This window comes from Oncorhynchus mykiss, chromosome 19 (assembly GCF_057628025.1).
Source record: "Oncorhynchus mykiss isolate SJ-2025 chromosome 19, ASM5762802v1, whole genome shotgun sequence".
NCBI classification, from domain to species: Eukaryota; Metazoa; Chordata; class Actinopteri; order Salmoniformes; family Salmonidae; genus Oncorhynchus; species Oncorhynchus mykiss.
This window is the reverse complement of record NC_143040.1, coordinates 52,227,156-52,242,067: the sequence shown is the minus strand read 5'-3', so window position 1 is coordinate 52,242,067 and position 14,912 is coordinate 52,227,156. Positions and strand designations below refer to the sequence as shown.

The window sequence follows — 14,912 nt, the reverse complement described above, 5'->3', positions numbered from 1 at the left end:
AACATAGTTACATATGGAGTAAACAATTAACATGTCAATAACACAGTAGAAAGAAGAAAAAAAAAGTCTATATACATTGTGTGCAAAAGGCATGAGGAGGTAGGCGAATAATTACAATTTTGCAGATTAACACTGGAGTGATAAATGATCAGATGGTCATGTACAGGTAGAGATATTGGTGTGCAAAAGAGCAGAAAAGTAAATAAATATAAACAGTATGGGGATGAGGTAGGTAAAATTGGGTGGGCTATTTACCGATAGACTATGTACAGCTGCAATCGGTTAGCTGCTCAGATAGCAGATGCTTGAAGTTGGTAAGGGAGATAAAATTGCTGAAGTTGTTGACTTTTTGCAATTCGTTCCAGTCACAGGTACCAGAGAACTGTAACGAAAGGCGGCCAAATGAGGTGTTGGCTTTAGGGATGATCAGTGAGATACACCTGCTGGAGCGCGTGCTACGGGTGGGTGTTGCCATCGTGAAATGGAAAGGAGGGGAAATAACTCCCACCATGCAGCAGGGCTCCTTCAGCTATGGGGTCTTTGTAATGCAGGTTTGATAGTTACATTTTCAATAATGAAAGGTTAGCTGTTATGTGACAATTAGGTCAAAAATTATTTATTTTTTTTAATGTTTTTGGGTCCATGGCCAGGAAGCTCCCCAGACCTTAATCCCATTGAGAACTTGTGGTAAATCCTCAAGAGGCGGGTGGACAAACAAAAACCCACAAATTCTGACAAACTCCAAGCATTGATTATGCAAGAATGGGCTGCCATCGGTGTGTGGCCCAGAAGTGAATTGACAGCATGCCAGGGTGGATTGCAGAGGTCTTGAAAATATTGACTCTTTGCATCAACTTCATGTAATTGTCAATAAAAGCTTTTGACAATTATGAAATGCTTGTAATTATACTTCAGTATTCCATAGTAACATCTGACAAAAATATCTAAAGACACTGAAGCAGCAAACTTTGTGGAAATTAATATTTGTGTCATTCTCAAAACTTTTGGCCACGACTGTAGATGGCCAAGGAAGTTGCACAGAACTTCCCCAACATCCCCTCCCAAATTGATATGGAACCTTCAAAAACACATGGAGCAACTGCGAAAAGAAATGGCTGAGGATATACTAAAATGTCTGGTATGTAATGACATTTAATTCAAAGTAAATGTAAATTCTTTGTTTATGTAGTTGTGTGGGACAGCCATATGTTCAGTTCATGCTTATGATTTCAGAGTTCAACAAAGCCAACAACTGCTTCATGTGTGCCACTGATAAAGAACCTGGATGTGGCCCAAAGACTGACTGGGTTAGTAACTTTATTTAACATGTTTATAATCTTTTGACAACACTGACGGCATGTAAGACAATTTATATAACACAATGGGATAGCTAATTTGTCATACTGCATTGATATTTGATATTAATTATAACGTGTTACACAGAGTAAAGAACACAAACTGGAAGTGCAGTCTGTTGTTGAAAATGTATGCTATACCCCATCCACACTGAAGAGGCTCTGACATGTACATCAACCAAGGATAAAGAGAATGTTAACACTGTGAAATGTTTCATACTTAATTGAAGTTAAGTGTCTGTTGACTTGTTGGAAAAGATTAGTCTACAATTTCTATTTAATTTGTCAATATTACATTTTTATTAATTGATTTACTGGCCAGCATTACTGTGGTTACATGTTTAGTATATGTATTGACCAGCAAACCCACTGCAGCCCACCTCACTAGCTCACTCTCCATCCCTGTTCAGTATATGTATTGACCAGCAAACCCACTGCAGCCCACCTCACTAGCTCACTCTCCATCCCTGCTTTGGACAATTAATAACATGACTCTCGTACTTTGCCCTTTTCCTTTATGGTTGATATTAACGATGAAAGGGGATATGTCTCTCTCCTATTGTGTACCACTGTTAAATACTGTGGGGGGGGGGTGGGAAATAAGTACTTAGAACTACCAATTATTGTAGATAAATATTAAAGAAAAGGGTAAACACAACACTGGACTGAACCCCCTTATTGTCAAACTAATAATAATGTACAACAATATAGAAGATACATGACTAGAGGTTATGCAATATGGGTGTATATCCACTGCATGCTTCTTAGTGTGTAATTGACATGACCAAGGAGCTATTGCAAATTTGAAATAATGAAAAATGTATGTTACACCGCGTGATTTTTACAGTACACAAACAAGAGTGTGCAATATAGAAGGGTAGTCAACAGGACATTAGGTCACATGACCAAGGAGTTATTGAAATTCTAAATGTTGAAAAATTAATGTAAAACCATGTGAGATGAAAATGGACAGACTAAAGGATGTGCAATGTGTAGGTCTACTGAGTGGACATTCTGAACCTTGTTTGAAGTCACTAGGTCACATGACCAAGGAGCTATTGAAATTCTACATTTGGAAAAATTATTTTAAAATCTTGTGATATAAAAATGGACAAACTAAAGGGTGTGCGATGTGTGTCTGTGCCATCGGGTTAGCTACAACCAGTTTTGAAAGTGTTTGGAGTAATGGTTAAAGAGCTATTGAAAAATGTATTTTGTCACTATGTTGACGGTCCCTAACTGCTGTTGGTGGACGTGAGGAAAACAACAGGCGAATATCCAACTCTGAAACGTACTTTACCACGGTCGCTGTGCGCTGTAAACGGGACACAGGAAAGCAGAGCAACTGAAATTGAATTCAACGACGTGCGCGCATCAGGCTGTAATTTCATAAAGTAGATGACTCATTTATGCTCGCTTGTGACTTGTAGTGTAGTGCAGCGCATCGCGGTGGTTTGACATTCCCAGCCTTAGTTACCTTGGTCGTCAATTTTTGTTCAAAATATTTATACATTGAAACTGAAATTGTGCATCCTGAATAGGTGGAGGCAGCAAACAACGTACCAGGCCAGCTGTGATTTAAAACCTGATAGCAATATTTTTTGGACTACCAAGAAATGTATTGGTGAATTATATTAATCATGCATTGAACTGCATCCATTTATTTTGCGAACAATGCCCTACTGTAGTTCATGTAACTTTGAGTAAAATATATCCTATTTTTAAACCTCTTATAATGTTGGTTTTCAAGCATAAACTGGGAGATGTGTGTGTGTGTATATATATATATATATATATATATATATATATATATATATAAATAAATAAAAGTTGAAGTCGGAAGTTTACATACATCTTAGCCAAATACATTTAAAAACAATTCCTGACATTTAATCCTAGTAAAAATTCCATGTCCTGTCCACTTAAGAATGTGAAATGTCAGAAATAATAGTTGAGAAAATTATTTATTTGAGCTTTTATTTCTTTCATCACATTCCCAGTGGGTCAGAAGTTTACATACACTCAATTAGTATTTGGTAGCATTGCCTTAAACAATTTAAACTTGGGTCAAATGTTTCGGGTAGCCTTCCACAAGCTTCGCACAATAAATTGGGTGAATTTTGGCCCATTCCTCCTGACAGAGCTGGTGTAACTACTCAAACACGCTTTTTCAGTTCTGCCCACAGATTTTCTATAGGATTGAGGTCAGGGCTTTGTGATGGCCACTCCAATACCTTGACTTTGTTGTCCTTAAGCCATTTTGCCACAACTTTGGAAGTATGCTTGGGGAAGGCTACCCGAAACATTTGACCCAAGTTTACATTGTTTAAGGCAATGCTACCAAATACTAATTGAGTGTATGTAAACTTCTGACCCACTGGGAATGTGATGAAAGAAATAAAAGCTCAAATAAATAATTTTCTCAACTATTATTCTGACATCTATTATTCCAATGTTGTCAACTGTATTCCAGAGTTCCGCTATTGGCTCCTTGATTTGTCGGTATATTACGTTTTTGCCGTTGCCGCGACGACGTCACAGCATCATTTTGCCTTGTTGCGGCACACATGCAGTCAGTCCCCTTTCCTAGCGTTTTGCCCCCTCTCCCGCCGAACATTCCTCCCCTTTTGTGCCTGTGTGTGGATTGTTGCTGTCACTTCTGTTTGCGGCAGAATAGAGTGGAAAAAGTCGCTAAATGATATCAAAATCATATAAACGCCAAAGACAGTCTGAAAAGTAGATGATTTTGTCGCTAGAATCATTTACCAATAAAAAGTCGATACCAATAGCGACAACGTCGCTAAATTATCTGGTCTGCTAGCTATGATTGTCTTTAAATTCCTTCAATAATCATACCTCAATGCAATGTCCTTGCTAAATGGAATCATTGCGACGTCCCAAATTGACATTTTTGAAATGGTTAGGTAAGGGTATGGTTTAGGATAAAAACATCCCAAGGATTCCAGGTAGAACTAACCGTGACTGCTGCAACCACCTCAGTGCCCGATTTTATCATTTTACTGTAGATTTAAAGATGACAGTGACAACAAATAAAATGAGTTCAACAACAAGAAAGCTGCTCATGTAGGAATATTTGTAGAAGATTGTCATGGTCTGGAACTAGGAATGCAGCATTTTGTTTGTGCGTTGTAGGTAAACACTCAATAGGCCTTCTCTTAGCCTTTCCCTGTGAGTGGTGAATTCTTTATGACACACCATGGTCACTTTAGGATTGAATTACAGTTTGGGACAACTCAGGTGGGTATTTGATTTCACTGTTGCAACAACAGTTGCTCAGCCCTCACAGATACCAGTGCATAATGTGGGAAGAGCCAAAGTCATAACGGGAAGTAAAATACAAATTCAACAAACATGTTTTAGACCGGGAGTATGTGACTGTTAGGACAGAGAAGATGTCTGTCCTATCTCTCAAGTCCCTCTGCCTAGCAGATAATGACAGTCCATCCTCTGCAGAAGACCTAGACCTGGAGGATAAGTGGGATACAGACCTGGAGGTTGATGGTGAGTAGGCTATTATATTGACATTTTATGGATAATAACACATCAGCTCAGTGTTGTTATTACAATGTATCATTGTTTGTATTGTAAGTTGATTTGTTTGATGCATGTCTCACACTGATGGTTGTCATTGTTAGAGGTGAAAAAGACCAGTAAAGACACATCGACTGCTGAGATATACCTGCAGGCCTGCAAGCTGGTCGGGGTGGTTCCTGTCTCCTACTTCCTCCGGAACCTGGGCACCTCCACCATGAACCTCAACCACCATGGCCTGGGACCTCCAGGGGGCAAGGCACTAGCCATCGCCCTGGTGGTAAGTCTGGTGGACGTCTATTAACACAATATCCACTTCAAGGAACGCTCTATATGTTCAAGGAACGCTCTATATGTTCAAGGAACGCTCTATATGTTCAAGGAACACTCTTTGTGTTCAAGGAACGCTCTTTGTGTTCAAGGAACGCTCTATATTTTCAAGGAACGCTCTATATGTTCAAGGAACGCTCTATGTTCAAGGAACGCTCTATATGTTCAAGGAGCGCTCTATGTGTTCAAGGAACGCTCTATATGTTCAAGGAACACTCTATATGTTCAAGGAACGCTCTATGTTCAAGGAACGCTCTATATGTTCAAGGAGCGCTCTATGTGTTCAAGGAGCGCTCTATGTGTTCAAGGAGCGCTCTATATGTTCAAGGAACGCTCTATATGTTCAAGGAGCACTCTATGTGTTCAAGGAACGCTCTATATGTTCAAGGAACGCTCTATATGTTCAAGGAACGCTCTTTATGTTCCAATGTTTCTTCTCAGACTGACATGCACATCACCAATCTGGAGTTGGCAGACAACTACCTGCTGGCTGAGGGAGCCAGATACCTTCTAGAGATGTTAAAGGCAAATTTCACCATTCAGCATCTGGTAAGTTTGTATGAGATGGTCTTTAGGCAGCTCTTTGTAAGAAGGTAAAGTCATTGTATCTGGTATCTCTATAACATGTTTATTCAGAAGTGGGATATGTATGACATGATATGTCCCACAATCCTTGATTTGAATCTGCCACAAGAGGGCATAAGAGTCTTGCGGGTCATGCTTTCATGATGGAATTATAGCTCTGTGTTAACATGCCCACTGTTTGTCCCGTAGGATTTGTCCAACAATCACCTACAGTCTGAAGGGGCTGAGTGCATTACAAAAATGTTGCTCGATAACATTTCCATCAAATCCATCAAACTTTCAGGTAGTACACACAGATTTGAAAATGGAAACAAAAATAATGGTCTGTTAGATACTATATTTCTCTACTCTATTTCTGAATCTTTTTATATAAACAATTTCTTCACAGGGAATGGATTCATAGAGGACGATGCTAAAAGTTTTGCAGATGCCCTGGCAGTAAGTGAAAAGAAATTACATTCAAACATGCAGGTATATTGATGATATTACTGTCACTGTCAGTCTATAGCTAGCTACTTGCAATATCTCTCCCTTTAGAGCAACTACAGAGTGAAGGAGCTGGACTTGAGCCACAATCAGTTCTGTGGGAGAGGTGGGGAGCATCTGGGCCAGATGTTAGGTAGAGACCTTTTCACTTTGTATCTCACATCATTACGTCTGAGCAGTCTCATGGAGTATACAGGCAAATGGAGTCATTAGGGTTAGAATCATGCACAATGTGAGTGTTTTGCATCTGCTGTCACTGACGTAATCCTACAGCAAACAATGAAGCTCTGGAGGTACTAGACTTGAGCTGGAACCATCTGAGAATGAAAGGAGCTGTGGCTTTCTGTGCCGGCCTCAAGGTTTGGATAAACATACTCAACCCAATTCGCACATTTAAGGTGTAAGTTTGTATAAAAAAAAAGAAAGAAGAGTAAAACAGTATGTGATGAAAATACCTACAATTCACATAGGTGAATGTGACCCTGAAACACCTGGACCTGTCCTGGAATGGCTTTGGGAATGAGGGGGCCTTGGCTTTAGGAGAGGCTCTGAAATTCAACAACACTCTGGTGTACCTGGACCTCAACAACAACCGCATCACCAACGAGGGGGTGGGCATGCTGTGCAAGGGGCTGGAGGCCAACGACACTCTCAGAGCACTGATGGTAGGTGCTTGATGGACAGGGCACACACCCATTGACCTGTGTGGTATGAAACTAGGGTGACTTTCTATGTTTTGTGTCCCCGCAGCTGGCTTATAACTCTCTGACAGTGGAGGGGGCGCTGGCTCTTGTTACTGTGGTCAAGAACACCCCCAAAACTGCTTTGGAGGAGATCAACATATCCGTGAGCGTTGTTGTTCTCTTCTTGATGTACAGAAGTGTTTTGGTCCCTGCATTTGAACTGAATATTTTGTGTTTGTGTGTAGAATGTGTTGGTGAATGAGAACTTTGTGCAGCTGCTGGATCTGACATGCCAGGAGCATCCCTCTCTAGAGGTGCAGTATGCAGGGGTCGGGGGCTTTATTGCTAAGAAACCACCCAAACGCCTTGACCCAATGAAAGTAATCCAGGTACTGTGGTAGGATACTGTTACTCATAAAACAATTTTAGTCATGTAGAAAAGTGGTAATCACAAGTGATATCACTGCATACCAGAGCATTGTATTTTTTTTTTTGTTTACGGCTAATTCTACAAACTAGGACTTATTTTGTCTGTTTTTAAAGACAGTGCAAGATTTTAAATAGGGAGGAATTTTAAGACGAAAAACCCTGTCGCAACTGCTCTATTCTTTTCTTTGAAGGATTATCTGGATGAACGGAAGCTGCGTCTTTGGGACTTCTTTCGGAAAATCGATAAAGATGGGACAATGCGAGTGCCTGTGGCAGACTTCAGGAAGGCTGTGCAGGTCTCAAACTAATTGCTCATTCCATAGTCCCTGACATTTGCTAGGTCTGTTGCGCTAATGCATTTCCAATGCTCCAAGATGTACTTTATATTGAAGTTAGTGGCCAGCTAGCTCATAGTCTTTATTTGTTTACTCTTATGTCTTATGTAACCATTACAGCAATCCAACATCCCCTTGGATCGATACCAGATTGAGGAGTTGATTCAGAGACTGGATCGTGAAAGGACAGGGATGGTAGACTACAGGTGGGCTTTTATCATAAGAACAAACTGCCAGAGTGGGGAGACTATTATGGGTGTGTAAAGAAAACACCTAACATCAGCAATAACCTGAGAACTGAACAGAAACTAGTCATAAACTGTCTACACCTGTTTACCCTACAAACAAAACATGAGCAGATCTGTATGGTCAGAGTTTTGAAGTAGGGCAGTCTTATCTATGTGTAATTGCTTGTAGTGCCATGCCAATGTTTTCCCCATTCAAAAGCTGAGAAAGTCCAGTTTACATCTGACTTGAAATGAAATGAGTTTAAGTGAATCATCACATTAAATACATTCTTTGGTTTCTCCTCAGGGGCCTGGCCGACACCAGGAAGCAGATGATGCGGGACCACCGGCGGCAGCTGCGTAAGGTGGAGTCCCGTCAGAAGAAAGAGAAGCAGAAGAGCGAGCGCATCCTGAAGACCTTCCAGAGCGCCGTGGAGGCCAACACCCCCCGCAGCTCCATGGTTATGTCCCCAGGGGGCACCAAGGAGGACTCCAGTGGCCCCCAGCACTTCTCTGCCACCCCACTCAGCTCCTGGCACCACATTGTCATGTCCAACAGCAGCCGCTACTCTGTCACAAACCTGAGCAGTGAGCACATCCACCTCCCCATGCTAGGGGGCAGCACCCACCAACGGCCCACCAGTTCCCCCACCATGCGCTCCTACTCCCAGCCCAACCTGATAGATGACTCCCAACGATACCCCCAATCCAAACCCTCCTCGGCCCAGGGGATGCTCTCTGACTCCAACCCTGATGTTGACCACACCAAGCTGAGCCCCAATGCCAACCACCTGACCAGGTCCAGTCCAGCACTGAACTCCAAGCAGCCAGACACTAAAACCAAAACCACCAAAGTGAAGAAAAAAAAGAAACGCGTGGATAAAACTCCACATGAACAGAATCAAACACAATCATCAAAGTGACTGCTGCTGCTGTGTCTTACTATGCAGTAACCGCTCCACTGACCCATCGTTATACAGTGGGGCAAAAAAGTATTTAGTCAGCCACCAATTGTGCAAGTTCTCCCACTTAAAAAGATGAGAGGCCTGTAGTTTTCATCATAGGTACACTTCAACTATGACAGACAAAATGAGAAAGAAAAATCCAGAAAATCACATTGTAAGATTTTTAATGAATTTATTTGCAAATGATGGTGGAAAATAAGTATTTGGTCACCTACAAACAAGCAAGATTTCTGGCTCTCACAGACATGTAACTACTTCTTTAAGAGGCTCCTCTGTCCTCCACTCGTTACCTGTATTAATGGCACCTGTTTGAACTTGTTATCAGTATAAAAGACACCTGTCCACAACCTCAAACAGTCACACTCCAAACTCCACTATGCCCAAGACCAAAGAGCTGTCAAAGGACACCAGAAACAAAATTGTAGACCTGCACCAGGCTGGGAAGACTGAATCTGCAATAGGTTAGCAGCTTGGTTTGAAGAAATCAACTGTGGGAGCAATTATTAGGAAATGGAAGACATACAAGACCACTGTTCATCTCCCTCGATCTGGGGCTACACGCAAGATCTCACCCCGTGGGGTCAAAATGATCACAAGAACGGTGAGCAAAAATCCCAGAACCACACTGGGGGACCTAGTGAATGACCTGCAGAGAGTTGGGACCAAAGTAACAAAGCCTAACATCAGTAACACACTACGCCGCCAGGGACTCAAATCCTGCAGTGCCAGGCGTGTCCGCCTGCTTAAGCCAGTACATGTCCAGGCCCGTCTGAAGTTTGCTAGAGAGCATTTGGATGATCCAGAAGAAGATTGGGAGAATGTCATATGGTCAGATGAAACCAAAATATAACTTTTTGGTAAAAACTGAACTCGTCGTGTTTGGAGGACAAAGAATGCAGAGTTGCATCCAAAGAATACCATACCTACTGTGAAGCATGGGGGTGGAAACATCATGCTTTGGGGCTGTTTTTCGGCAAAGGGACCAGGACGACTGATCCGTGTAAAGGAGAATGAATGGGGCCATGTATCGTGAGATTTTGAGTGAAAACCTCCTTCCATCATGCTGGGTCTTTCAGCATGACAATGATCCCAAACACACCGCCCGGGCAACGAAGGAGTGGCTTCGTAAGAAGCATTTCAAGGTCCTGGAGTGGCCTAACCAGTCTCCAAATCTCAACCCCATAGAAAATCTTTGGAGGGAGTTGAAAGTACGTGTTGCCCAGCAACAGCCCCAAAACATCACTGCTCTAGAGGAGATCTGCATGGAGGAATGGGCCAAAATACCAGCAACAGTGTGTGAAAACCTTGTGAAGACTTACAGAAAACATTTGACCTCTGTCATTGCCAACACAGGGTATATAACAAAGTATTGAGATAAGCTTTTGTTATTGACCAAATACTTATTTTCCATTTGCAAATAAATTCATTAAAAATTCTACAATGTGATTTTCTGGATTTGTTTTTCTCATTTTGTCTGTCATAGTTGAAGTGTACCTATGATGAGAATTACAGGCCTCTCTCATCTTTTTAAGTGGGAGAACTTGCACAATTGGTGGCTGACTAAATACTTTTTTGCCCCACTGTACATTTTTATTGGAAATATTCATAATAGGTATTAATAATAATAATTACATAGAGACCATGTATTACACAAAATAAATATTATTCCAGTATACATGGCCACGTTTCATGCAAACCTTATTCTTACCCAGCTAAATTCGATGGTATGATTATCTTTAAATGTATCGGGTTAGTTGTTGAATTGATGTGCCTTAGCTCAATACTATGAACTCTTTGGTTTAAGATACCATTTAGTACCAGGACTCTACCCAAGACTGTTCCTAACAACTCATATGGTCATGATACAGCTATGGTCAATGACCATGTCGACTTTTCTCTTGAGATATTTCTCTTCTGTACGATTTAAAACTGTTGGTCTTGTGGTTGCTCATCTGTGTTCTCTGTCAGATCTCCTCCATGCTGGTGGTCCTGACCCAGCTGGAGTGGTACAATGAGAACCTGCTGCTGGTGACCCGTCGTGAGTACATCAAGATACCGCTCAAACTGAAGGAGTGTGATAGGCACCACAACCAGATCTTCATATAATGAGGTGTATTAGTACTTATATAATGATGTGTATCAGCCAAATGAAGGTCAGTTGTGGCTAATAAGCCTGACTATATCTTATATAAAATACTTTAAATGTTTTTTTCCATGCTGACAACAGTCCCTTATGCTGATAGCAAATTCAGTTCCAAACTTAAAGTTAGAGGAAACGTAGTTTTGGGCTGTAGACTTTGTTAATCTTCATGTACTGTAGGTATCAAACTGTGTCCCCAACATTATAGCGGGATATTGTGATACTGTATTAGGGGATAATCTCTCTCAATATGCAGCACGTTGTTAAGAATTAATTAACAATAACCCCCTTCATTCCTGAGTATACTTAGTCTGCTCATTATTGATATCTAACCACATAGAAAATAAAACGCGTTCAATTTAATTTGAAAGTTTACATGTGTAGACTACAGCAAAGTCTTGAAAAAACAAATGTTCCTTGTTCCCTTGTCTAAAAAATACTACGATAGACCCAATCCGCTTTGGCCATCATTTCCTGTAAATTAAAGAATCATTTACAAAAGCCATTTATTATATCAGCAATTTATTATTATTCAAACATGCATAACAGTATTGATCGGACTATGGAACTCTGCTTGAGTGAATTAACTACTAAAATGTGGTTCATGGAAAAACTAGGGAAGAATCAAACACTTAAACCAGTACTATACTTCTTACCAACATACAATCTAAGTCCCATGAGGGGAAATAAAGTAATATTTGTGTGCTGGAACTTGCTAGGCTATATAATTGGAATAGGGAGGAAAAGGTAGGGAGGACATATGCTTATGTCAACATATGATATCCTGCCACATTGCTGATGACTGATAGTAAGGTTACGCGGTTGATAATATCAGGTACCATCTATAACATGACGTCATCATATGTCCATATGGCCTGTTTCTCATGAACTCTATGTCCACATCATCATTGTGATCAATAAAAGGATAAGAGACAGGTTTCAGAAAATTGTATTTGAGTATTTTAACAAACAAGGATGCCTGCATATATTGTGTCAAGAATTGAAGGGAGTCTATTACGCAACAGCAGTAACTTTGGGAAGAAGCAATATGTTTCTGATGACCTGATAGGAGGGTCTTTAAAAATACAGAGCGAACAGACAAGGAGACTCACCAGAACAACACTTGAGACAAGATGGCTCCATTTCTACTGCTCCTGACTTTCCTTTGCCTTGGCTGGTAAGGGACTTTCATTTTCTCCTTCCACTTAAACTTAACAGCTAGAGATACTTCCAAATAGACTGCCAGTTTACTACCATTGTGAAGTACCACTGTGAAGTTTACTCTGATCTTGTATTTTCCTCCAGCCAATAGAGGACTGGGACTCTGGCAATGTGACTGCATCTGTAGGGGAGTCGTGGAAATGCCTCTGTCATGCGTTTCTACCTAACACCACCTTCCCTGCCGACCGTGTGGAACACATGCAGCAAGTCACCAAGGATCTGATGCTGGAAGTGGGAATCCAGATAAATAAGGTACTGTACTGAACACCATGAGGTGTAAGCCCCCTGAACAGGATTACAATCATATTGCATTTACACACCAGGTTTTAAAGTGATGTTAAACGTTGCCTACTCCAGTAAATGGAACGTCTTGTAAACCTCGGAGGAGATGCATGTGTATATTTAACTGAGACCTCATTCACAGTATAGCCTACTAGATATCTTACACCAGGACTACTACCTGTGTCTCTCTTGCAGCTGGACAGTTCCAAGGGAAAGCTGGTGATCTTTTTGGCTGAGCTGAGGAACCTGATTATGAGAGTTGAGATTGTGGAGAGCGGCCCTGACCAGTACATCCGACTGGACTTCGAGCTTCTCAGGATCGAGCTGAGAGAGTTTGAATTGTTGGTGACACAGCTGAAGGATTCCCTCAACTCCTCCTCGCCTGTGTTCGACAGCCTGTACACAGAGGTAAATGTGTGATAGTCATTCCGATATATTTGTCTATCTATTAATGACTGACAGTGGCATAATAAATAAGTGACAGGCAATATGATGCAGGAGCAAGAGGAATGTTGCTGTGTGGAACTAAATACTTATTTGTCCTTAGTACACATGCATCCATAGATTCGCAACATGAGCCTGATTGTGAACCAGTTGGAGAGCTATGACAAGAGTAACCTGGAGGCGATCCATATTGAGTTTGGAAAACTGCAGAAGAAGCTGGAGGAGTGCCAGAAGAACCAAGAGGAGGGCATAAACCCAGATATTGGTAAGGAGCCTCTGTTATGGTAGCATTGTTGACATTGTATCATTACATCAAAGCAGTAGTTTGTGGATTTGTTTCTCATACATATTATTAATAGCTATTTATATTTCCCCCCAGGCTCCTGCAACCACAAAGGCATCACCAGTGTAGGGAAGCCAGTGGTCAGCCAACTGAATGCAAACCTGAATGCAGGCTACAGATTTGGGGGGTGGGGGAAAGACTCAAAACCCAATCGTGGCTTTGAATCAATGTATTTGTATGGTGCCTATAGCAGTGCCTCAGTGAATACATTTTATCTTTATTCTAACTATCAAAATCTGGTTTTAAGGAATTCATTTAAACAACATACCTTACCAAATGGATGGCAGGGTACTGGCAACAATTACATTGTTCATGGTAACACCCTGTATTACCAGGAAAAACAGCCCATTCAGCATGGCTAAACTGAATTTGACCACATCCAAATATGACTACAGAGTAATTGAAAAGGCCAGTGCAACGTTCTCATACAGTTTCTCAGCCAATCAGAACATGGATTTCTCAGCCGTAAAATGGTCATTGCCAAAGTAAACGAGGATGAATTTGGTATAGAGGATGTATGGAGTACCGGTGTGTACAAATCATTGGTAGGTAATACCTTCATGGTGTGTGGTGTTCTCTATGCTACTAGACCAGTCGATGTTCACACCGAGGAGATATTCTACTCCTATGACACCAAAACAGAGCAGGAGAACTACCTCCGCATTCCATTTGAGAAGTTCCAGGATGCATATTTAAACCTGCACTACAACCCTATTGATCAGAAAATCTACATGTACAACAAGGGCTACTATGTGTCCTATAGTGTCAAGTTTATCAAAGACTAGATTCCCCCTCTGGTCTAATCGTATCTTGATTGATGCGACTGATATGACTTTCTGACAGCATGGGGCTTTGCTGAATAGATAGATATTCATTACTTTGCCTGATGCATTGACATGCATTCTAAAATCATGTCTCTTGAATTCCTTAAATAATATCAAACTGAAGCATTGAAATAACTGTATGTGTTCTATTTTGGTTCATTTGAAATTGGATTGAAAAATAAAATGTGCATTATTATCATTACTAAAATTACCCAGCCACTGTGTCAGATTCCCTCCCATTACATAGGCAGTCCAATGAGAAAGAGTATTGGGGTGCAGTATCCCACCCCTTAATTTTCAGTCGAATTTGAGTCAATCCGTATAACTTGCACCTCAATATGACTCATCCCCAGTATGATATCAGACCCCTCCCACCCTAGCAAAGGGCTGATGGGCTGGGCCTCTCCTTTCCTCCCCTCCTTTGGCTCAGGCTGGAGCTTCCACCCGGCTCCTCTGTAAGCAAGCCCTCCCCTGGGTCTGTTCTTTGTGCTCCAGTGAGAAGCAGGCTCCCACTGGTACTGAGGACCAAGTCAGAGCTGATTAGACTAACCAGGCAGGGTGAGCCCACATAGCAGCCACCCACTGCATATACAACAATGAACCAGGCACATTATTTTATTCATACGGTTTCAGGTAATTGTTGTACAAATCCATTGACTCATCCACATTTTCATACACAATTACACTATAGCATACTGTAACATATTGCAA

General features: G+C 41.3%; 2 protein-coding genes across 2 annotated transcripts; both read left to right on the top strand.

Annotated features, from left to right (window-relative positions):
• The first annotated feature begins 4,668 nt into the window (after positions 1 to 4,668).
• Positions 4,669 to 9,007, top strand: LOC110497927 (leucine-rich repeat-containing protein 74A). The gene is made up of 13 exons (XM_021574403.3): positions 4,669 to 4,877; positions 5,012 to 5,187; positions 5,679 to 5,786; positions 6,012 to 6,105; positions 6,211 to 6,260; positions 6,360 to 6,441; positions 6,582 to 6,667; positions 6,779 to 6,973; positions 7,059 to 7,154; positions 7,237 to 7,380; positions 7,612 to 7,716; positions 7,876 to 7,961; positions 8,290 to 9,007. The coding sequence occupies exons 1-13, from the start codon at positions 4,769 to 4,771 to the stop codon at positions 8,903 to 8,905; spliced, it is 1,947 nt and encodes a 648-aa protein (XP_021430078.3). The 5' UTR covers positions 4,669 to 4,768; the 3' UTR covers positions 8,906 to 9,007.
• A 2,087-nt stretch (positions 9,008 to 11,094) lies between these two features.
• On the top strand, positions 11,095 to 14,389 carry olfm4.2 (olfactomedin 4, tandem duplicate 2). Its single transcript, XM_090209701.1, is given in 7 exon segments — positions 11,095 to 11,100; positions 12,393 to 12,560; positions 12,786 to 12,998; positions 13,155 to 13,299; positions 13,414 to 13,712; positions 13,714 to 13,840; positions 13,843 to 14,389. Coding segments are annotated over 7 exon segments (1,278 nt in total). The 3' UTR covers positions 14,163 to 14,389.
• Positions 14,390 to 14,912: the final 523 nt, after the last annotated feature.

What these genes read in the sequence shown, in the direction of transcription:
- LOC110497927 (XM_021574403.3), top strand. Translation starts at nt 4,769, where the DNA reads ATGTCTGTCCTATCTCTCAAGTCCCTCTGCCTAGCAGATAATGACAGT. An exon ending in GCATCTGGGCCAGATGTTAG is followed by an intron (nt 6,442 to 6,581) that starts GTAGAGACCTTT and finishes GTAATCCTACAG; the next exon opens with CAAACAATGAAGCTCTGGAG. An exon ending in TGGAGGAGATCAACATATCC is followed by an intron (nt 7,155 to 7,236) that starts GTGAGCGTTGTT and finishes GTTTGTGTGTAG; the next exon opens with AATGTGTTGGTGAATGAGAA.